General features: G+C 41.7%; 1 protein-coding gene across 1 annotated transcript in view; it reads left to right on the plus strand.

Annotated features, from left to right (window-relative positions):
- Positions 1–1,161: 1,161 nt before the first annotated feature.
- dipk2ab (divergent protein kinase domain 2Ab) overlaps positions 1,162–23,311 on the plus strand; it is a 29,600-nt gene continuing 7,450 nt past the window's right edge. The window contains exons 1-2 of the mRNA XM_042510648.1: positions 1,162–1,600; positions 7,655–8,540. Coding sequence (XP_042366582.1) covers positions 7,887–8,540 — 654 coding nt within the window. The 5' untranslated portion in view covers positions 1,162–1,600; positions 7,655–7,886. The remainder of the gene's footprint in view (positions 1,601–7,654; positions 8,541–23,311) is intronic.

The following is a 23,311-nucleotide window of genomic DNA, read 5'->3' on the forward strand; positions in this document are numbered from 1 at the left end:
ACACATGCAGCTGCTGGTGTATAGACAAGTTTAATTTTCAACCGATTATGCTGTCTGATAAAGAAAAGCAGGTGCTGGTTCTAAATAAAGCTGCCGTAGACTTACAACCTAATTAAATATTTATGATCTTTGCATCTCCTTTGTCTCAATTATTTTTGCAGGATGGTCTCCTCATAATTATGGATTCAGTGCAATTTTGATGCTCACACGTCTGATTCTAGTTCATTTATGGTTCCATGGCAATGATTTACCCTTACTGTGAAGCACTCCAATAATAATGTGGTGTCTATTCGATTTTTATAGCATTTCTTTATATGAACAATATTGTGTTTACATTGTTCATTTATATTCTTTTAACTTGTATAAATCTGAGCAATTGGTCTGATTTCTTTTAAAAACATAGGGAGAAGGCAATGAGCAACTTAACAAGACATGGCCAAAAAAATAGCAACAAATAAAAAAGTTACAAAAAACATTACATGAAAAAAAAGCAAAAATAAGCAAAATAAATTAATAGATAAATTAAAAAAGGAAATACATAAATATTTATATAAATAAAAAAAATAATCAGGAAATGACCTAAAAATGTGCTGTGAAAATCAAAAAGATAAATATACCTATTTATTCATTTTTTTCTGTAACATAATTTGAAATATAAAGTTATACAATTATAAATATCGTTTTCTGGATATTTTCCCTTTTTGGTTCATTTCCCTCTTTTTGAAAACGGTGTTTTTCATGAAATTTTCTTGCCACTTTGTAACTTTTTTTAAAAAGCAATTTGCTCAGGTTTAAAGGTGTCAAATTGTTTGTGAAAAGGTGTCTGAAAATGCAGGTTTCAAAGGATTAATTTGCCATTTGCACTTTAGCTTTTTTTCCCTCTTTTTTTCTGATCACATAAAGTTACACTGCATGGTCATCTGAGTCAAAGTTTATTTTTTAAAATTTTGTTATTATCCTCCATCAAATGTTGCTTTTAGACTGACGGAAGCAGCGAGGAAAAAAATAGACATTTGGGCAAACTTTGCACTGGGGGCGGCGTTCCAGACGAGACAATATTAGAATAATCGCCTAGCAACCGCTGCCGTAAAGCGCCAGCGGGTGTCGTAAAGGGCAGAGAGGCTGGTGTTGAAAAGAGTCGAAACAGAACCCATTGTGGTGTTGGAGAGGAGTGAGCCGCTGCCCGAGAGAAGAGGAAAAGAGCCAATTCCGTCTCCACAAAGGGACCCATGATAAGCGGATAGACATGGACGTTAACGCACAACACGGACGCTGTTGTCCTTTGTGAGGAGGACCGCGTTGTCCAGTCGGAAAGATCCGGTATATGAAGAGTTAAGACTCGACATCCCAACTGTTTATTTCAGCAGCTAGCAGGCTAGCTGGCTAGATACCTAGGAGCTAGAAATGGGAAGATCGAGTGAGTTTGCTTGATAGAGATCTTCGTCGAGGTTTGAAGAAGCTGTTTTCGGTTTAAATGCTGTCGGCGGTGATTTGAAGTGTGCGTCGCCCGCCTCGTAAGTAGCCGCAACTTTAAAGAATGATATCAACTGAGCGCTAAGCATTTCACTACTACAGACCCGGAGAGGAAAAAGTCATACAGGTTTGTTTCACAGTTTTTCTTCTTCTCTTTGCAGCCCGTGCTCTCATTAAACAAACTCTGTAATCATACGAAATGTCTCATTATGAATTTAATGACATTTTTTGCAGCCCGGACTTCATTAATTCTAAAATAAAACCGATTTCTGAGTTTTCCAGCAATGCGAGAGCATGCTTAACATTTGAAGCGTCACTGTTGCTACCTCAGAAATGATGAAATGGTGAGATAAACCAGCCTACAAGACCGCATTGTTTTATTTTAGTAACAAACTCTTATCAGATGCCCACATCCGCTGAACGGTGACAGGAAGTTTATTATTACAGCTATTAGAGCTGGTGGTCATGTTATTTTGTCACAACACAGCTATCTTTGGCATCTCAAAATGACTGTTTAGTATGTAGCCCCCCCTTCAATTAGTCTTCTTATCTTTTTCATGTTTTTTTTCTCTTCTTGTATCAAAGAGCATAAGTCATGTCTGTAACTGGTGCTTAAACATAATCTAATGACCAGTTTGAAATAATTTATTGCACAAAACTTCAATTTTTAATGCTTCAAATATGTTTTTCAATTTGTATAGTAAAAAATATTTGTGTTAAGGAGGTATATATTTGCTTGACATTTCTGATTTGTTCATTTAAAGTGTTTCTTCAACAAAACATGTTTTTGCATTGCTTCCTATTAGCACTGTGGTCATTTGACTACGCAAATTAATGCACCTCAACAGGTCTCCACTTGGCCAACTTGATTTAGATTGATTTGCTTGGTATTTGTCTGCCTTGTTGGCATGAGGTTGAGCCACATGCCCATTAGACAAAAAAGGCTCAGGCATTGAAATGTAAGCGTAATTTTGTATAACAGCTTAATCGACTTGACCATGAGATTTCTACGATTGTATGCTCTTTTCAAACTTCTGCCCTTGATTTCTTCAAAGAAAAATACATTGCCACAACAATCCTGCTGTTGTATCCACACAAAGTCTGTAATAAGTCCTAAGGAATTTCTCTTTACAGTCTAATGAATAGAACGGGCTGCTTGGAATTAATTTTTCCATAACAGGAGACTAATTGTGGAGCCTTTCTGCAAGGTTAGGCGACAAGGGAACTATGAAAATAGACCGATACACAGAAGACTTTCTGCTGGTGGTTGATTTGAATGTTTCTCAGCGCTCAGCGGGGAAACGTCTTGTAATTGAAGCCTAAAAGCTCCCAAAGGAGCAGTATATTTTTGTTTTTGACCTCCAAACTCACCAAATCAAACTCTGACAGAGCAACTTTTACAACAGATGGAGCTACATTAAGAGCGACCTTAAATGAAATGATAGATGTTTGTCAGATAATCAATTTTACTCCCCCCACTCTATAACATCTTTCCCATTTGTTCAAACTGAAGCTTGTTTTGACAGCTTGGTTTAATCAGTCCAAGTGTAGCTTCACTTAAGATGACACATTTGTTTTTGCAGCAGCATTAACATGAGATTTAAATGTATGACAACTTTTCAAACTTCTGCAGATTGATGCTGGCTTGTGAGAATGTGCAGCTGTTTAAATTAAACAAAACAAACATGTTATCAGATGAAGAATCCAGAGTGAAGTTATCCCAGTTCGAGTGTGTCTTTCCAAACAGCTGCATCAGTTTGGCGCAAAGCAGATACTATTTATATTCTTATTTAAACCTCTACAGTTTGGTTTGGGCCAGAGATGAATGGACTAATGTTCACAAGGGGATGCTGCTAATTGGTGCTTATATTCTGAGGACTCAATTTTCCATTAGGCGTGCGAATGTTACTGTCATTTGTATCCATCCATCACTGTCTGCGTGTTTGCTGTGCTGAGGCAACCCGGCTGTGGCTGAATGTTTTTTTGATCAAACATTATTGACTCCCTCAGTCGATAACCTTGGCAACAGTAGTTCCTCTCTCCGGCTAGAGCCGCACATTGCAATGGAAGAGGTGGGGGCTTTTTCCGAGCTTTGAGTAGGGCTTGATGGTAATGCCGTCATTCTCCGTGGGTAGACAGGTCCATGTGTGTGTTTGTGCGCGTCCATTCAGAGATGGAGAGCTGCTACTTTGTATTCTAGCGATCTCTTTCCATTCATTTCCATCACAAGAGCAATAACTCAAAGTTTCTCTCACCTTGCCATCCATACATTGCGTATATCTTTCCTCTCTCCATTTCTCTCATTTCCCCCCCAACCCCTCCGCTGTATTCCAGTCCATTTCAACACTCCCTCTGTGCACTCTCTTTTGCATTTCCAGTGGAATTAATCAAGCATGTTCATGTGTGGCTTGACTTCATTATATCATAATGAAGTTTAGCCTCAGGTGCAGTGAAGGAAATGGGTTAGCCCGAGAGTAGCCTTGCCCTCGCACACCATTATCGGAAACCAGCTTTACACAATGAGCTGTGGAAAAGATTATTCATGACGGAAATTTTCTTTTCAACCCCTTCTTTCTTATCTGGGTTACTCTGTCAAAATCTAAGTTTTAATAAAAGTTGAAATATTAGGATATTACGATGTCATCTCCCTCTGTCCCCGACCTTTGTCATTCTGTTTTAAGCCAACATGGGGCCTATTGCTTCATCTTGCGCCTTTTCTGTCCCAGTAATGAGCCATTTTGCGGCTCTTAACATCTGCCAAACTTGGAACATTTTGAATGCGAGACTCATCTCCCATGCATGAGGAGTCAGGCATCCTTTGATTTGCCCTCTTTTCTTTGCCTCTCTTTCGAAGCGCTCACCGCAGTACTTTGTAGACGGAGTACGCTGAAAAACTTTCTTACCCCAGTTTTGGCAGCGGCTGCGTATGATGAGAGGTAATTTGGTGCTTACTCTAAACAGGGGTTTCCTCCTGGTATTGTGCATCACTCCCTCTTGCAGAGTGCATGAGGAGCAGAGGCACCGCACAGTGGGGGAGGAACAGAGGAGGAGGGGGCTAATTTAAAACACAAGTTTTCTGTGGGCACAATGAGGTTTGTCCAAAAGAAAACACAGCTTGAAATTTCACTGCCCCTCTTTTCCGCTGGGTAACATCTGTGTTGGAATACAAAGCATCTGACTTTAATTTAGAGCTTCAGGTGAACTTTGCCCTCATCAAAAAGCCTGAGTAAGCAACCTTGAGGTCTGTAGAGTTGGCCTTCCTTTTTAGCAGTTTTGTTAAATAACACCCAGCCATGAGGTGGCATACAGCAATAGACAGTGAGGGAGTTAAATAAATAGTCTTGCAGGTGTAAAAGCAGTCTAGTGGGATAATTACCAGGGAAAAATATCCTCGTCTTAAATGACCGTGCATCCTACCAATAAAGCTGAATGTTTTGGTCTTATTCACACTATTACTCAGCGTGCAGCAGCAGCAGTAGTAGGCTATAAAAACACTAATCTAGTAGCATCTTCAATCCTTATACTCTCCTGCTTTATGCAAAACAAAAAGTACAGGATCAAGATAAGCCGTCAGTGGCGGTTTCCTGCATTTCACTGTCAACATTTTAAGCATTTAAACACCTTGGTTCATTAAAAGAAAAGAAATGCAGTGTGTGGCCTATCCATTCACTCCAGCAATTAGCACGGTCGTTGACATAATCCAGGTAACGCTTCAAAGGTAATTGAGGCCTAACTGTTTCTCTGGAGAGGAGGAAGAAGCCATGCATCCCCCTCTGTGTTAGCCGCCAGCTCGTGCATCTCATTGCTCCGCAGGTCTTGTTCAGGGCTTTTTTCCATCTTGCCCTCGCCCTCTGATGCTTTCTCTAAAGCATGATCATCTTCTCTGCCCCGGCTGAGGTTGCGTTTTGAACTCTTTGAGCCCTTCGCTGATCCTAGTTAAATCTCATATCTGCTCCCAAGATCTTTGCAGCCTCGTCTGCTTCGCGACTGCCTGTGTTAGATGCTAAATGGCACTTGAATCGAGATCTTATAGCAACGGGATATTCAGTTTTCCCCTCAAGCAATCAGCTCCCTGAAGTAGAAGGCACAAGGCACACATCCTTCTGGCTCCTATTGAAGTTGTTGTTTTTTTGGGGGGTTCTTCATAGACACTTTGTTTCTTCATTTCCCATCTCCCAATCCATCTTCCGGTCCCAATTTAATATGAATATCTTGTAGAATTTTAATGAATTTTCCCCAGACACTTTTACATTATTGTGTTGGCATTCCTTTTTAGCTCATTGTGAATGGGTGCGGCTGAGGGGTTATTTGGTTATTCATTCATCACACTGGAGGCATTTTGTTGAAGTCAGCTCGATGTGGACCTACAGTTTCATTATATAGCTCGCCCAATGAAATGCTGTTCAGACTAAATGCATGAAGAATTATCCTTTTGTACATTTTTTAACCTCTGAGATATTTTAGATTAATGTGATTTTTTTTAAAAAAAGTGTTTTCTAAATGATGAAGCTTAAAATGACCATAATCATTATGCAGTTCATTATAATGATAAAGCAAATAAATGTTGTCCCATGTCTTAGGAAATTGTGACATATTACCATTAAGATTAACAGTAGCCATTTGGCTTGGAGTTCAAAGTAAGATTTAAGATTGCCTCTTTATAAAAGATGTAAAGTAACTCTCATTATCTCCATCTTATTTATGGTACACAGAGGAAAAGCATATGCTTGCTGTTGAGTCACATCGCTTGAGTTTTTGATTTGTGGTGAGAATAGAGAAAAAAAACGCATGAATCATATTTTCCCTTTTCCTTAAAAATATATGCAGTGCAGCTGTCTGTAGTTCCCCTATTTGGATACAGTCTATTTTTACGTTAGTGATGTTGGCCTGATCTGCTCAAGGTATTTTCAGACAGAGGTAAGAACTAGTGTATTCAGCTTCTTATCTGACACTCCACAGCCGCACATCTCCACACAACCGCTGCTCCCTTGGCCGCCTCGAGCCCCCGTGTCTTTCAAGATCTCGGCCACTTCGATCTGAAAGCAAAATGCAAGGAACACATCGACATGCGCGCTAATCACAGTAGTGTGCCTGCTCGTTAGCCGTGCCCTCTCAAGTCAGCTGTCCTAATAGGCATGTCGTAATGAGCTCTAATTGAGGATGGCTAATTTGCATGGCCTGAGTCATTGTCTTTCTTAAAGCAAATTATAAGACTTACAAGACTCATTGCTAAAAAGCTGATTGGGGGGTCTGACATGGCTTCATCATGGGCAGACTACGCGGGGGCCTCTGAGAGGATTGCTCTTGCACTGTGAGCTCAGATAGTTGTCTCTTTCTTCCATGCTTAGTTCCCACCGTTCCCCTCTCTGCTGACATCAATATGCCTAATGGAGGTATTCACAGATTCTCTCTCTCACCCCCTCAACCACGGACGTTATTTTAGTGACACCAGCCATTTTCAAAGAAACAACTTCAAAGCATGATTAAAACGAAGCAGGGCAACTCTGATCAAAGGTTAAACTACGCACAGCGTGACTCTCTTCACAATGCAAAGCAAGATTTCTCCATTTGAAGCGAGAAGAGAGGAAAAAAACTCAAGATTTCTGAGCTCTGTGTAACTGTTGAGGTATGCAGACGGCGTGTTATTTTGCTGTGCATCGGAAGAAAAGTGATGGATACTTCTGATGCGGCGGAGGAAGGTCCTCTGAGGAATCATCCTCACAGTGCAGCACATTTTATTTATACTTGGAGAGGATGTTGTACATTTCCTCTTAATTTGATCACTGACACTTTATTTTCCCCTTTTCCATACTTTTATTTATCTTTCTTATATTGGGGGGGGTATACGAGAAATGATTTCCCTAAGAGAAGGCGCTCAAACAGACACAGGCAGGTTTATTGCATTGGCTGTGGGCCATCTCATTTCTGCTCAAAAAGTAATGAAATCTCTCAAATGACCCAAGCAATTCAAATTTGTGAGACAATTTCATATGCCAGAGAAAGTGCTTTTTTGTTTTATAGAACGTATCACTGGTTAGGACTTTGGTGTTCAAGTTGCAGGCCCAGCAGAAGAAAAATAAGATCAATCTTTTCACTTGTTTTTTGAGGTTATGAAATGCAGCTTTTGTAGTTTCCCTGATGTAATGTCTTTCTCTCTCTCCCTTTCTTTGCTTGATTTCAGGCCTGCTGGCTCGAGGTTGCACACTAACACCAAGAAGGGAGAACATGACTCACTGGCCTCTGCCAGAGACTGGCACGGGGCAGCTGTGCCAAAATTGCCTCAGCCTGCCGCTTTAGAAGCAACCCTGGTACATCATGACGGAGAGGCATTGAGGTTTGCTCCCTGACGATCGTCTCAATACCTCTCCTCCTCCCTATCCCTCAAGAACCCCCGCCCTTGCCCCGTCCCCACCATGCTGCGCTTTCTGCCTCTCAAACTTGGCCGCCTGTACCGGTGTCTGAAGCTCTTATTGGTTGTGGGGTTGTTTGTCATCTTGTTGATGAACACCCACAACCTGTTCGCTTCCTTCCAGAAGAATGAGCTCACTGACAGGCGCTTCATCAACCTCAACAAGTGTCCCGCCTGCTTTGGCACCAGCTGGTGCCGCAAGTTCATGAACGGCCAGGTTTCCTTCGAAACCTGGGGCCGCCTACGATTCCTAGACGTTTTCAATGTCAAGAATGTTTACTTTGCTCAGTATGGTGAACCCAGGGAGGGCACCCGTCGTGTTGTGCTGAAACGGCTCGGCTCCAACCAGGAGCTGGCCGAGATAGACCAGAAAATCTGCAAGAGGGCCACGGGCAGGCCGCGCTGTGACCTCATCCAGGCGATGTACAAGACTGAGTTTGCCCGGATCAACGGCGACGTTCGCCTGCTCACTCCAGAGGTGGTGGAGGGCTGGTCAGACCTGGTGCACTGCCCCTCTCAGAGGCTGCTGGACCGCGTGGTCCGCAGGTACGCTGAGACCAAAGACTCAGGCAGCTTCCTGCTGAAGAACCTCAAAGACACGGAGCGAATGCAGCTGCTCATGACCTTGGCATTCAACCCGGAACCGCTCGTACTACAGGTACTTATAAATTTTTTCAGTCTCGTTGTTTTGTTTTGTTTTTTTCCGGACAAGAGCCGTTTAACCCTGGATCAACATCAGTTTCTTGAATTACATTTCTTTAATCCTTCGTTTAATCCTTTGAAATTAGTTTGATTTCATTTGAAAACATGGCTAAAAAGGAAACAAGCATCTTGGCAAGAAATGTCCTGAAGTTCACATTTACATTTTTAGCACTTTTTTTGATTTTTTATTTAATCATTTTTTTTCTTTTATGTGTGCTAATTTTTAGTATTTTTTTGGTAATTCCTTGCTAATTTTGGGTTATTTCTTGTGAAGTTGTTCATTGCAATCTTCCTGTGTTTTTGAAAGAGATTAAACCAATTTGCTCAGGTTTCAAAGGGTTAAACCAAAATGTGTCTGTGATTGAATTTGCGGCTTTTAAGGTTACTTTTTATTTCTTTAGTTATGTTTGACTATTACTGCCTTTGAAGAAAATATTGCATCTTGATAAAGAGATGTCAGTCAGCTGATCAGCGGCACCAGGTGTTTTCAGTGTTGTTGATAAGGCACGGCTCCTGGATTACCTTTTGCTACAAAGAGGATAAGAGCATCAGTACAAAGCAAGCCAGGGTGTTGGCCCACAAAGCCCCCAGTAAATTACAGGGTGGGAATCCTCCTTTTCCTTCCTCTTCCTCAGATCTGAGACGAGCCATTACACCCTCCCTAAACTCTAGGCTACATCGAGACTATGCGTCCGCTATCTGGAGCACGAACACACTCTGCTCAGAATAGAGAAGGGTTTAAGAGCTGTGGCCTCCCAAAAGATGAGAGATTTTGGCTGGCGGCAATACTGCATATTTAACACTATATGTAGGGCAGTTTTGAATTATTCAAGAATGCATCTGTAAATGGTCCAAGTTGTTTTTAATTTTAATATACGTCTGTGTCCGCTGGCTTCTCTTCATTTGTGGGAGACAGCACGTGTAGGGATCTCTTACGGGGCTGCTAAGTGTTATTAGTACCAACATTCTTGATCCTCAGCTGATCTTCCAAAATAAAAGCATTTTGCAAGTTTTTGACCTAGAATCATGATTTGGTTGTAATTTACAGCTTAAAGGAACTGATAATAACCCAAGACATTGATGTTTTAAAGCTCCAGTGTGTAGGATTAGGGGGGTATATTGACAGAAATGGAATATAATCAGTGTATTTTCTTTAGTCTTTAATCACTAAGAGTCATTGTGCTTTTGTAACCTTAGAATGGGCCGTTTATGTCTGTATAGGAAGTAGGTCCTCATATACAGAGGTTACCATGTTGCACCACTATGTTTCTATAGCAGCCAAAAACAAAGACAAACCAAACACTGGCTGTCGGTAGGGCCTTTAGCTTTTTGGCGTGGGCCACAGCAGTCCGCAACCTCTTTATTACGAACTGAACAGCATTGGGAAAAACTGTGATTTTTAATCTGAAACTACCTTATTCACTGTTTTAAAAAATGTCCATTTGCTTTGCAGAGGAAGAGACGTCTGTATATAATTTGACTCTCAGTAAAAAAAACCTCCAGAACATCTCGATTGTAAGTTATCTGAGAAAAACGGTGAACACACATCAGCAGGTGCTGGACTTGCGACATGCATAAACACAGTTAGAAAAACTAGGGCTGTATTCAATTGAGAATTTTGCCAGTTGAATCTGATTCTGCTGTTCAGTGAGTTTATAATGATTTTTTTCATATGAACTTTTGAAGTTTGAGGGGCTCAAACTGGATGTTCAATGTGACATTGACATTTACTCAAACAAGCTAACTCCACTAACGGTAGATTGTAAATGCAACATTTTTTGCTGACTCTACATATCAAACAAAAGTCAAAGACTGGTTTGTTTTAGATTGCGGTGAGCTGTAAATACACCACTTCTGAGCAAAAAGGTCTCTCGTCTCTCCTCCTGGAGCTCCTTGTACCAAACGTCAGCATAAAAGTCAAGAGCACTCACTCTGCAGCAAAATCTGGGGAACAAAACATCCCCACAATATGAACTGCACCAAAAAAACCCTCTGCTCAACTTGTAGCAATCTAAGTCGGCTGAGGGTCTCCGACTGATGATTAGAATCTCTGGCTTTCAAGGGGCAGCCCAAAGATGAACACACAAGATGAAACTGCTTTATTCAGTGTTTTTACCAGTTTGAATCACTGGTTGGTTGGTTTTTTAGAGCAGGAGATCTCCGGGAGTTCACGGTAGGCACATAGGAAAAGTCTCAGCTGGTTGCAGTCTAATATCCATACAACTGGATACCGCTAAATCCTACACACTGCTCCTGTGTTAAGTTTTAGAGAGACAGATTGATTATTTCATTTATATATATATATATATATATATATATATATATATATATATATATATATATATATATATATAGTTGGCCTCATATTGCGCTGCAACATTTATAGTCCTTAATTTTATATAGATTAAGTAGCACTCACGGCTAAAATCAAAAAGGAAGTGTGATAAAGTTAAGTGTTTTTCTTTGACACCAGGTTAGCAGTAAAATAATGTCCCACGTCTATTCCATCATCCTCCATGTCAAGGATGTCATACTGTATATCATATATAGGCTGATCCAGACTGATTTAAAAGCAGCCAATCAATTTCAATTTCAATCTGGCATTGACCGTGTCAGAACAACAATGGTCGTGGCTCGTGTAGACATTCAATAACTTATGTGACCTCCAACCCCCTCTACACATCGGGCTGGACACCTCGAGGCATTACAGAGGACAAAAGGCGAGATCAGCCTTTTAGTCTGGACGATCTATAAAATCTGATTAGCCTTGTGTGGCCGCTTGCCCTTCTCCTTCCTTCCTCTCTCCTCTTTTCTTTCTCATTTTGCCATCTGTATCAGTCTACTATATTTTCTTGTCCGCTTCTGCACGCTCCACAAACTCCAGCCAGATAATTCCATCAGTGTTTTTAATGCCATTATGCCCCAGTTCAGAGGATCGCTGAACCCCTCCTCCCTGTCATCCATCCTTATCTTGCACACAGCTATAAACATCACACAGCAACACATAATGCAAACGCATTGTCCACGGCTCTCTTCACTCACTGCTCCGCGTAGCCTTTGCATGTTTACAGGGCCTCATGAATTGTTGATCCCATGCTGAACTTGTGACCCGCGGATATGAGAAAGAACAGTAGGGTCTGTGTATGAACCAGGCCAAGGGTAACAGATTAGGGGCATGAATTGTGTAGATGGGTAACATACAAATAAAATGTACCAGACATCTCGGAGATCCACAGGAGTGCCTTGACTGTTCGTCAGCATCACTGAACTCAAAAGATGAGGAGAAAATTTGCTGTGAGACTGAGAGACCCTATACACAAGGTTGGGCAGCAGTAGACCATAAAGAATTAATGGTGTCTATAGAGATTGAATAGGAGACGTGCTGTACTACAACACCTTGGTCTCCTTTTTTTGCCAGAGGTGAGTGCTACCACGGGGGGACTAGTTTTAACAAAAGGCAGAGGAATGCGGGGCTGGGTTTTACGACCTGCTATTTAATGAAACCTGATCCTTATTTCGACTGTTTATCATGCTGCCTTCTTTTCAGGCCTGGAGCGTTGTTTCTTTTTGCTCGGTTGTTTTCAAACACCACCTCAGTAAGTTTGGAGAGACGGTAACACTCGGTGTATAATTCAAGTGTGCTATATTTAGCGTAAATGATTTCTTAGTGTCATTGGTTGCCAGTGCTGTGGTTTTGGGTTTCTTTCCCTATCTCTTTTCCTCTGGCTTTATACAGTTGAATAATGTCAATAACATTTCTGCCGTCTGCTCAGTGAGCTGCTCTCTCGCTCAGAATGGCTTCTGTTTCCAGTCTTTTGAAGCCACAGGCAGTAAAAATCGGCCCTGTTTCACTATGAGAAACCAGACCTTCTTTGTCAGTGGGAAACAATCTGCTGTGTTGTTTCGGGTCTGTCCAACAATGCTTTTTCTTTGTGCGCCGCAGTACACACACACACACACACACACACACACACACACACACACACACACACACACACACACACACACACACACCACCCCCACTCATGTGTCACGTGGAAGACAATTTGGCTTTGGGGAATAAATATTTTTGGAAGACAAAATGACGACAGCCAAACAAGAAAATCCTTGTGCAATGAGAGAGGCACCTTATGCAACTTCATCTGTTTTCCCTCTCATTTCAATGCAGTTTTTCTTAAGGTTTCACTGATAAGTTGGACCGCAAAGGTTTTTCTGTTACTGTGTCTCTTTGCCAACCAGAGAAATGACATGACGCTGTTTAATTTTACCTCTCATTCGACAGTAACTCGGTTTGCACAAAATGTGAGTAATAAATTCTTCTCATTTTCTCCAGCTAGAACCTTATTTGCCATCCTTGGCTTCGCTCCTTCGGCTAGATGACTCACTGATTCATCAGGTGATGGTTGTGTTTGATGGAGTACATCTGGCCCAACCTTAAATTAGTTCGATTTAGCCCAGTCCTCCCTTCCAAATCATTAAGCTTGGTGAGTTAGCCAGGAGCATGTGACTGCGCTCGCACCCTTTTTGGTCCTGAGCCCTGCCTTGCTCAGTGAAGCTGAGAATAGGATGTGACAGGCCTGTGGGGTTAACTCAGTCATCTCCTCCCGACTCAAATCTGTGCTCTCCCAGACATTCTCCCTCCCCTCCTTTTTATTACCATCTCTCCCCACCTTCCACAGATCCACTTCCTCATTCACACCACCCTAACCTGACACAATACTCATCAGAAGGCGCAAACCTCTCACGCAACACCGTCTGTTTTTCCCTGGAACATGGACGTTTTGACACCGATACTAAATCGAGGCAGAGACGGAAGCGAGAGATTAGATAGATGACCTTATCTCCTATTCCTCCTAAGATTCTTGACAGCAGCATTTTAACGCAAATGTGAAAGTAAACATTCACAGCGCTTTGAGCAAACACACTAGCAGCTTGTTTGAATTTTCTAAAATGGGGGGATAGCTCTTTGGTATGCTGTTGATTTAATGAGGCTCTGCATAATCTATTACGATGCTCATCCACTTTGGGAAGCGAAGCCAAAGTAAATAGTATAAATTCAGGGGTTTTTTCTTGGCACAAAGTGAGGCAAAGGTGGTACCACTCACTGTGACCTACTGAACCTTGATTTAATTTTTAATGGGAAAATAGATGTAATCAGGCCAGAAGCAGATATGCGACCTGCCTACACAGTCAGATAATTTTATAAATGTGTGATTTTTGGGGAAAAAAATATAGTAATTTGGGTTGAGGACATTTTTTAAATCAGCAAGAAAGAGGCTAGACAATCAATATATATTATAAAGAAATTGTTCCAATTACCACCCTCTTTGTAACATAAAAGCAATTATCCTTACAGTATGCTGCATGAAATATCAATATAAAAAATCAGCAAAACAGACAAACATCTAATGCATTTCAGTAAAACAGCCCTGCAATAAATTTTATTATGAAGATTAATTGTTTTTTTAAGACTTTGTCAAAGGTTATACGTATAATTTATGGTAATGTTTTAATGGATTGCACACAGTTAAAAAAATATCTAAAATATGTATTAATAATAATAACAATAAAAATAATAATTTATATAGCACCTTTAAAAACAGAGTGCTTTGTCAAGCAAAGCAAAAGCAGAAATGGGATACTTAGAAGGCAATACAACAACAGAAAGCCTAACCATCTTACTGAACACAACTACGACAGAACAAGGGTAGAGTTAGGATAAAATAAGAGGGCAAATAATGCAAGATGCGGGACACAAAATTGCCATAGAGGTCAAATGTTAGAAAAACAAGTGCGAAATGAGACTTTTGCCAACTAAAATAGACAGAGTGGTTTTAAAATGTCTCCAATAATGTATTAACAAAAGCTCCTTTTATTCACATGGTCATGTTCTGACAAAGACTGCACATAATTTTAGCTGATACTGTATACTGTCTTTGCGCCAAAAGCTCTGCAATCTTATGGTCTGGCTTTCTGGGTCATGCCTCTTTACAAAGAGGATCAAAGCCTGCTTTTGTTTTTAGTTTTATTTTTATTTCTTTTCATTTAATCACAGACACTGCATGCTATCCCGGCTTAAGTAAGAGTAAGAGCCTTCTGTCTCTAAGGCTGGCTCAGTGGCTGAGGTCCACCGGTAAATAGTATTTAGTTGCTAGTCTGTGATTAGAACCTTTTGTTTTTGGGTCTGGGGGATTGTGACGCTCTTAGCGCATAAGAGAGGAGGTTGTGTACGCCGCTTAACCCTGCTTCAAGTGCTCCCAAACCCCCTTTCATTATTCTTATAGGCCTTTGTGTACAGACTGAATCCTGTTAGGATAAGACAGGGAGTTATCTGGGCCCGACTCCCCTCTTTTGGCTGCCCTCACTGGATGGAGGCCCTGGTGGAAAGGGGAGAAGAGAAGGAGGAGAGGAGCGGAGGGGTTTTGTGCGAGCGAGTGTGTGTGTTGTACAAACCGGGGCCTTGTGGTGTTTTCCCCCCATTTGAATGAGCCAGACTGCTTGTGTTACCATAATCCTTTCTCTCTTTCTCCCGCTCTCCAAACACACACACACACATATATATACACACACGAATGACAGCTGTGTTTGGTTAGGTAAATGCCTGTGGCTGAACCCCCTACATACACACCCCCCACTCATCCCACCCCCCAGCTCCTTTTTTAGATCCCCCCCACCCCAACTCCCCTTAGCTTCCTACTGTTACAGCCCGCACCCCAACCCACCTCATGCCCTGCTCGTGGAGACGCAGTTCTGCAACGCTGGAGAGTAACTAACCCCTTTCACATCTCTCCCTGGGCCCCTTAAGTTGGCCAATATGGATTGGGAACAAGTGGTTCTTTACTGTGCTGTGTCCCCCGGAGAGCCTAAGGCTTAATGTTAGAGCGAGGAGATGCTTTTTAGCACATCAGCTTGTCTGCAGTAATAAAATTGTCCACTGCATTAAAGCGTCAGGCACCTAGTTCCTGTCAGAGAAAATATGAGAGGTCAGGGAGATACTGTAGCATCTAGGAGTATTTTCATCCTTGCAAGTGGTAAAACAACATGGATGTTTTGAACTGGCACCTCTTAAAGTCTTTTCTAGCGTTCTGAGATACTTAATTGCTCCTTGTAGGGGAAATTGTGCCTATGTTTGCTCTGTTTTTGCAGGGAGGTTAGAGTGCAGGGTCAGTGACAGCAGTCTTTTTGCTCACTACGCCACCCGGCTGCCCCTGAGATAATTGGCGCCTGCTCCGAAATACACTACCCTTGATGTCGGCCTCAAACCCACAGCCCCTCAGGTCTGAGGCCAAGCTTCACTTGGGCTCCTCCCCAGCCGTGTGGGCGGCAATACCACCTAGACAGAGTCAACACCACTGTCGATGACTTAATACATTCCTCGTCTTCCAGTGGTGGGGATTTATGAGGTGACTCTGTGCTCAGTGGCTTGGGTTCAGGTCGGCAAAGGGTTTCAGCTATCAGGTAGCAGTGCAGGGTGTATTAGCAACCCGGAGCTGCACCGTCCTTTGCTCTCATTCCTCATCCTGCTCTCATTCTCTCCACAGAGCAGAGGCCTGCAGAACTCAAAGACCTCGCTAACCCATTTCTATCACTGCACGACAGAGCTCTCTGAATCATGTGTGTGCTCTTTCGTGCCGCACAAGCCGACTGCACATGGTTTTACTCGGTCTGTCTACCTGACCTCTTGGTTTTGATTTCTCATCTGTGCTCAGTGTTCATGCACAGGCACACACACCCAGCAGTTCTTTCTAGTTTCGGTCTTCTTCATTCAACGATTTTCCTGTTTCCCAAGACTGCTGCCAGCTCTACAGACTGTGACTTTGCACTCTTTGAACTGCATGTCTGGTAAAGAAAGAGGCAGGGCCTTTTCTAAATTCAGATGCATACACACTCTCTATCTCTCCCTACTCCTCTTCCTGCGGTACCGACAGACACACACACTCTCCTTCGTTTGGTGCTCTGACTAGGCATTTCCTGGCTCCCGTGTTTGGAACAGACAGCATCACTGCCCTGTATTGCAGGTTTTGGGGGTGGAACAAAGAGAGAGGGGAAAAAGCGAGGTTAGCAGGAGAAGCAGCAGCAGCAGGAGATGAGAGCAAAAGAGAAGAAAGGGATAGCGCCATGTGTGCCAGGATGAGGAGTTAGCGCCGGCTCCCCTGTGGGGCCTGAGCTCTCGCTGCGAACTAACCAACTGGATTTTAAACTTAAATGGCCAGCAAAATGCCAGACGGGGCTTGCCACACATCCTCCAGACACACAAGGTCAACAGGAGAGCCGCACTGAAAAGCGACGTTTCAAGTCCGGTTTGGCAGCCCGAGCCTTGCAGAGCAGATGTGACTCCTTCTTAACGCTAAGCCCCTTTGATAAACAGGCTGAATAATGTTCATTTTGCAACATCAGGGTTGAAAAGCCTTTTTTTTCCTTTTTTTTTTTTTGCTGCTGTTGTTGTGTCTCACTGAAAGTGTCTATCCGCCACGCTTCCTCAACTTCACCATTTGATCCCTGGGCTATTCATGAGTCCTGTCCCAACTTGTTTGCTATGAAGCAGTTGGATTTTGTTGAGGACAGAAAATGTTGAGAATTTACACCACACCCAGCTCAGAGCTTTAACAAGCTGCACACTTGAAACATTTCTGTGGCAAACTACTAATTTCCTTTTTTGCTGTAAGTAGTGGTGGTTGCAAGATGAAGGCAACTGGTTCCTTTAAATCTTGCATTTATAAACTCTGTGTGTGTGTGTGTGTGTGTGTGTGTGTGTGTGTGTGTGTGTGTTTTGGTGTTTTACGTATATGTGTGTTTGATGGACCAGTGTTCTTTGCAGACCAGCCAAGGCAATATCTTGGGAGTCGCTCATGTTTACTCGGCCCCTGAATAGAGGTTGTTATCAGCCCTGGTCACGTTGCATGTTCTCATTCACATGCACTCGGATACAGTTTCAAATAGACACACATGCACACGCACACAAAGAGCCTCTTTCGAACTCTCTCGCACACACGCCCACGCCCTCCCCCGAGTGGCCCAGTAGAAGGGCATGCCTTTGTCAGCAGATGTCAGGACGCAGGTGTGTGTTCCTGTGCCTCTCGCTCCATTCGTTTCATCCTCTTCTCCAGAGGCTGCCCATTTGTCTGTGGCCCTGTTTCATTTCAGCCCACTCCAATCTCCCCCCAAGAGGATGCCAGTGTGTCTGTTGTATTACAGGGAGGGGAGTGGAAAAGCACAAACACCCCCCAGTCAATGCTACTGTAGCGCACCGACACAACCTTTAAGATTAGATTAGTCAGAGTTGGGCCTAGAAGTCAGTGTGAGGTCGTCTGTAATGAGACGATTCGGTTTTGGTCTGTTTTCCGCCCTCGCTTTCATTGTCTCCAGAGCCGGGCTCATTATTTCTCTAACGCTGCAAGAAATTCAAGCAAAAAATGTGTACGGAAAATAAAAAGAGCATTTGGCGCCAGGTTCTGTGAGTTAAAGGTTTTGCTAAGCAGGAGATAAAAGGTTTTTTATCCAATGACAGGAACAAGAAGTGATAAGACCTTTTTAAAGCAGTAAAAGTAGCTGAGATGTGACATTGGCAGTTTTGCACCCTCAGCATTTTTCAATAGCATAACATCATCGAGAGACGACTGGTAAAATTCACTACCTGTGCAGTCCCACACACACACATACACACATACAGTACCTCCCCAATTCTGCTCAGAGATAGTGGATGTAGCAGTAGGCTGGGCTTTCCAATTTATTTCATCCACCCCCCCTCAACGCCTCATTGCGGACGTTAATGACTTCTGCAGAGTAACCGTTTAAAGAGCGCTAAGGGAGAATGATTGGTAGGACATGTGGAGTATTTATCAAGTTCTGCAATAGTTTGTATCCAAAGCTCAGGTGCCCACTTCCATCCTACCGCTCAGTAGTTCTCACCTTTAGACTTGAATATGAAACTTAAATATAGGAAGCTCATAAAAGTGGCTGCAAGTTGTCAGGATCCGCTAATGGACGCAGCGCAATGAGCCTGTCAGAGGCGTGAATGAGCGACATCTATGTTAAGACCTGCGGACGAGGGCCGGACAGACATGAAGGCGTTCTCATAACAGCCGTTGACAGTGTCTGAAAGTAGCCTTAGGGCATTCATCCTTTTCCTCCCTCCCATCAGCCATCCCCCCATCTGCCGTCGCTCTACTTTTTTCTCCCATTCAGGCTGCATCTGACAACAAAGAGAGAGATGTGTTTAGCAGGCAGGTCTTTGCTGGTTTATTCCTCCTGTCCACTGGAGCGAAGAAGTGAAAGACACTCTGTTTGTCTCCTCTGTTTGCCGTCTCCATCGTATTCTTTCTCTTTTGCACTCTGTCTCCCCAACTAACACCACCAACCCTTCCCCACATTTATCCGTCCGCCCTGCAGGGGCCAGAGAGTGAGGATGGTGTTTTACAAAGCAGGTTTAGCCGTAACATTGGACAGACTAAGTTTTGTCAACAAGAATGAGAGCCGCTTAGATTTACAGCAACATAAAGCGATCTGAGGTTTGAATCTGGGTCAAAGGGAAGCGGGACTAATAGGGATGTACCACCAACCGATCCAGCTTCAACCTAATCTTTCTATACCAACTTCAGAAATTAGAAAGCCATTTTAGATATTTAGCCTGTTAAGTCTCTAATCCTAAAATCTCTTATGTAGGAATGCCCACTGGCAAGCGACATCTCAGTAGTCTGGGATTGTCTCCTTTCCAACCAGTATTTGGGAGTGCTGTCAACCCAGCATTATCCTTTTGTTTCCCTGTATCTGCTGGAATTTTTTCACTTTTCGAGACTTGTCTGCTTCCTCAGATTCCCCTTCCTGTCAAGTTTGTGCTATCAGAAAATGTAGAGGTAGGCTATTAAGCTGAGATTTTTTGGGGAAGCTGGGTGAGTCATTGCCAAGTCTAAGGATGACAGGCACAGACAGACAGACAGGCTGCTGGAAGCCACTACTGCTTCCTGGACAGACTTTCGTCTGGCCCACAATTGATTAGGACACCTCAGGGAAATGAGTTCAACCAAGACTGCATTGCATGCAGCTAATCATTGTACTCCCCCTTTTGGTGGCAGAGCTTTCTTAAAACTGATGGAAATACGACATACGCCTATGCAGGGTAATCCGGACTCAAAAAGAGACCAAGGTGGTACCATCCTGATCATGTGCACAAGAGTACATGTGTACCACACCTTGAACAGGCTCAAGGAGCAACTTTGTATGAGCAATGTATTTCAGGAGCCCTGATAATTATATGATGGAAATCATCACAATTAATAATAAATTGTGGCCAAATTGTTTTTAATGGATTGACAATTGTGTCTATAATGGGAATTCCTGGATATTAAATATTCATCTGCAATTTTCTGTGGTCCAAGTAATAATTTGTGTATGTACTGAAGTAGCAAATCACATGACCTGGTCAAACTATTTTGGAGATTGAGAACAAGGCCATAAAATACTGAAAATCTGAATATCTTGTAAAACAGATTGATTCTGCTTGCTTATTATTATTTACATAAAGATAGATCTCTTCCATTTTTTTAGCATCAAAAAATAATTGTTGCTCAAATCCCCAATCCACTCTCTCACTTTTTCTAAGAAATTTTTATAATAGTTTTTGTATGTTTTATGATTATTTTACTTACTATCTTGAATTATTTGCTTTATTTGTCAGCTATATGCAGCAGTCATGTTCTCAGATGTATTGTAGTGAACTTATATGACACTTTACAGATGTCTTTTTAAATTTTGTATACAATAAAGTGGCAAAAAAGTTTGCTAAAAAAACACCGTAAATATCACTGGTCTAAACAATGTGGTTTCAGTACAAATTATAAACTCCAAACTGGCAATTTAAAACTGTCAACCTATGGCAGGGAAGAATTTTTGGTTTCTTTAGTGAATTCTTTTTTTTTTATTGGTGGCAAACCAAAATTACCAGCAGAAACACTGTGGTGCATGGGGGCTGGCCTTTGCTTTGTTGTGGTACAAAATATACCACCTTTTTTTTTCCTATCGGCAGTTTTGGCAGCACTGGTGCACTGCGCTGATCCAGATAGTGCAACCGCATGGGCATAATGCAGCAATTGTAGTTGTAATTACAAGTGCAACGCTTGTTAGAAAATTGTATTTTCCATTTTTATTGAGAATTTTGTCAAGAGCTGGAGATGGGATTTAATTTGACAGAGGTGGCCACCTCTTAATTCTCGATGCACACAAAATTCTGCCATGGTAGGGTTACACCACAGATTGTAAAAGTCTGCCTCTCTGTTTGTGTGTAGGTTGTTAAAAAAAAAAAAAAAAAAAAAGGAAAGTTGTGTCATTGTTGCATCAAGATCTTGATTTTTTTTATTCCTCAGATTATCCCATGGTTGTTTGTTCAGTCAAGGACCCCTTGCACGGCATCCTTAGCCTTCACTAATACTTGCATTTAGCTTGTAGCACAAGTGAGATCCACACGCTTTGGCCTTCAGTATACTAAGCAAATTATAGCCGAGTCGCGGGATGTAACAAAGGAGCGCAAGAGCAGTGTAGTTTGAGGGGGTGTCTGAGATAAACTGTCTCAACTGTAGTCAGTGCTGCACAAGTAACCTTCAAATCGCTGCATATCCATCCGTTCAGCGAGCCTCAGTTTCTTTGTCACATTCACCCCCTCAGTGCCACAGTCTATATGGCAGGGGTCCAGCTGTTGTCTTTGAGATACAGCAGCTGTGTGGCCGGCGGGGGGGGGGGTTAAAATGTATGTTTTTAAATAATTTGTATTTCATTAAATTTTAAAGGGAGTAAGGGCAGCCATGCATAATTAACCCCCCCCCCCCCGCATAAATTGAAAGCTGGTGAAGTATTGAATTACCACGAGTGTAAAGTGAGACGCAACAGTTATAGTAGTTCACACCTTACCTGCTAAATCTCCAATGCAATTGGGTTTCGAGGCGGCTCCTGTGAAACATGAGCACTCCTGATTCTCTGTTTGTGTCAACAGCTGTCTGCCAGAAACAGCAGCCTAGGAGAGATTTGTTACATAGGAATTGTGGGCCAGCATATGGCTGGTGTTTATTGTCAATGAAAGAAGCCTATGGCAAGAGTTTTATTTTAAAAGATGGGAGCTTATCAAACTCGTGCAGTTGTGGAATATAACAAAGAACATTTACTCCAGTACTGTACTTAAGTATGAATTTGAGGCACTTGTACTTTACTTGAGTATTTCTTTTAATGGCACTTTATACTTTTACTCCACTAATTTCAGAGGGAAATATTGTACTTTTTACTTCACTACATTTATCTGAAAGCTTTAGTTACTTGTTACTTTACAAATTAAGATTTCTGCTTAAGAAACTCAAAAAATGGTGTGTAAAATATGATGTTTTCTTTATTAACACAAAAACTGCTGCAACAATTAGTTGTTAAATCAATCAGTCGATTACCAACTGTTTGATAAACATTTAAGTCTTTTTCTTTTTTCCTTTTGAGATGCATTTTCCCTATTTATTTCTTTTATTTTTTAAAATAATATTCAGTTTTGGTTTGTTTTTTCCATATATTTTTAAAACTATCTCCCAGGTGTCCATTGAAAAAGATCTCAACAGGACTTACCTGGTTAAATATGGGTTAAATGACAAATTTTATATATATATATATATATATATATATATATATATATATATATATATATATATATATATATATATATATATATATATATATATATATATATATATATATATATCTTATGTGTGTATTTTGATTTGTCTGCATTAGGTACTTTTACTTTCATTTGACTGTTAATTTTTACATTTAAATGCAGGACTTAGTAACAGAGTATTTTTACAGGGTGGTATTATTATTTTACTTAAGTGAAGGATCTGAATACTTGCTAATACCACTGCTCAGGTTGGCAGCAACAAAGGGGATTTTGTATGTCCACCCTCGTGGCAATAAAATGAACTTGAAGAAGAGAAAGTGATATATGGAAAGTGTGAGACACCGGAGCTCATGGAGAGAGATGAAAGCAGTTGACGAACAGAATCCAGTCCCTCAGCAGCCTGGCGTGTTTACCAAATGCAGCTGCATCACGCCCAACTCATCAAAACTGTCTGTATATTTGTGTCTGCGTGTTTGCCTGTGCACACGTTACTACTTGATTTTGAGTGATTGCAGATAATGGTGCATGTGTGCCTGTTTTTGTTTGACCTTAATAAAGTGGCGTAAATCTGAGAGCGATTAGGGTTTTGTGCGGCAGCAGTGATACCACTTCCTGCTAGCGGTATTACCTTGTTATTATTAATCAGCTTCAACCTTGTAATACACAGCGATTTCTTGTCAGCATGCCCAAACTGCATTTACTCGGTTAGCCAACATCATGCAGCAGTTTAAATCGCCCCGCTGCTGCATCACAACACATAAGGCTTTCCTGCTAACTGCTGCTACCACAAATCACCTCCTATCAGTTCTCTGGAAGCACTGAGTATAGCAGCGTACATCCGCTCATAGCTGTAGGGCTTTAACACAAACTGGCTCTTTTCTTTTATTAAATTTAATCCGTTATACCCAGTGCTGGCTCCGTTTCACGTGATCCTTTGGCATATTTTCAACTATTGTGTATCAAAAATTACCCAAGGCAGCACACAGCAACATTGTGTTTGATGTCTGGGATTTTTTTCTTTCGACTCTGTTTATTTAGAACCAGGTTTCTGTGCAAGTTAAATAAATATTTTCTGACAATTGAAG

The sequence above is a fragment of the Plectropomus leopardus genome, chromosome 21 (genome assembly GCF_008729295.1).
Source record: "Plectropomus leopardus isolate mb chromosome 21, YSFRI_Pleo_2.0, whole genome shotgun sequence".
In the NCBI taxonomy this organism is placed as follows: Eukaryota; Metazoa; Chordata; class Actinopteri; order Perciformes; family Serranidae; genus Plectropomus; species Plectropomus leopardus.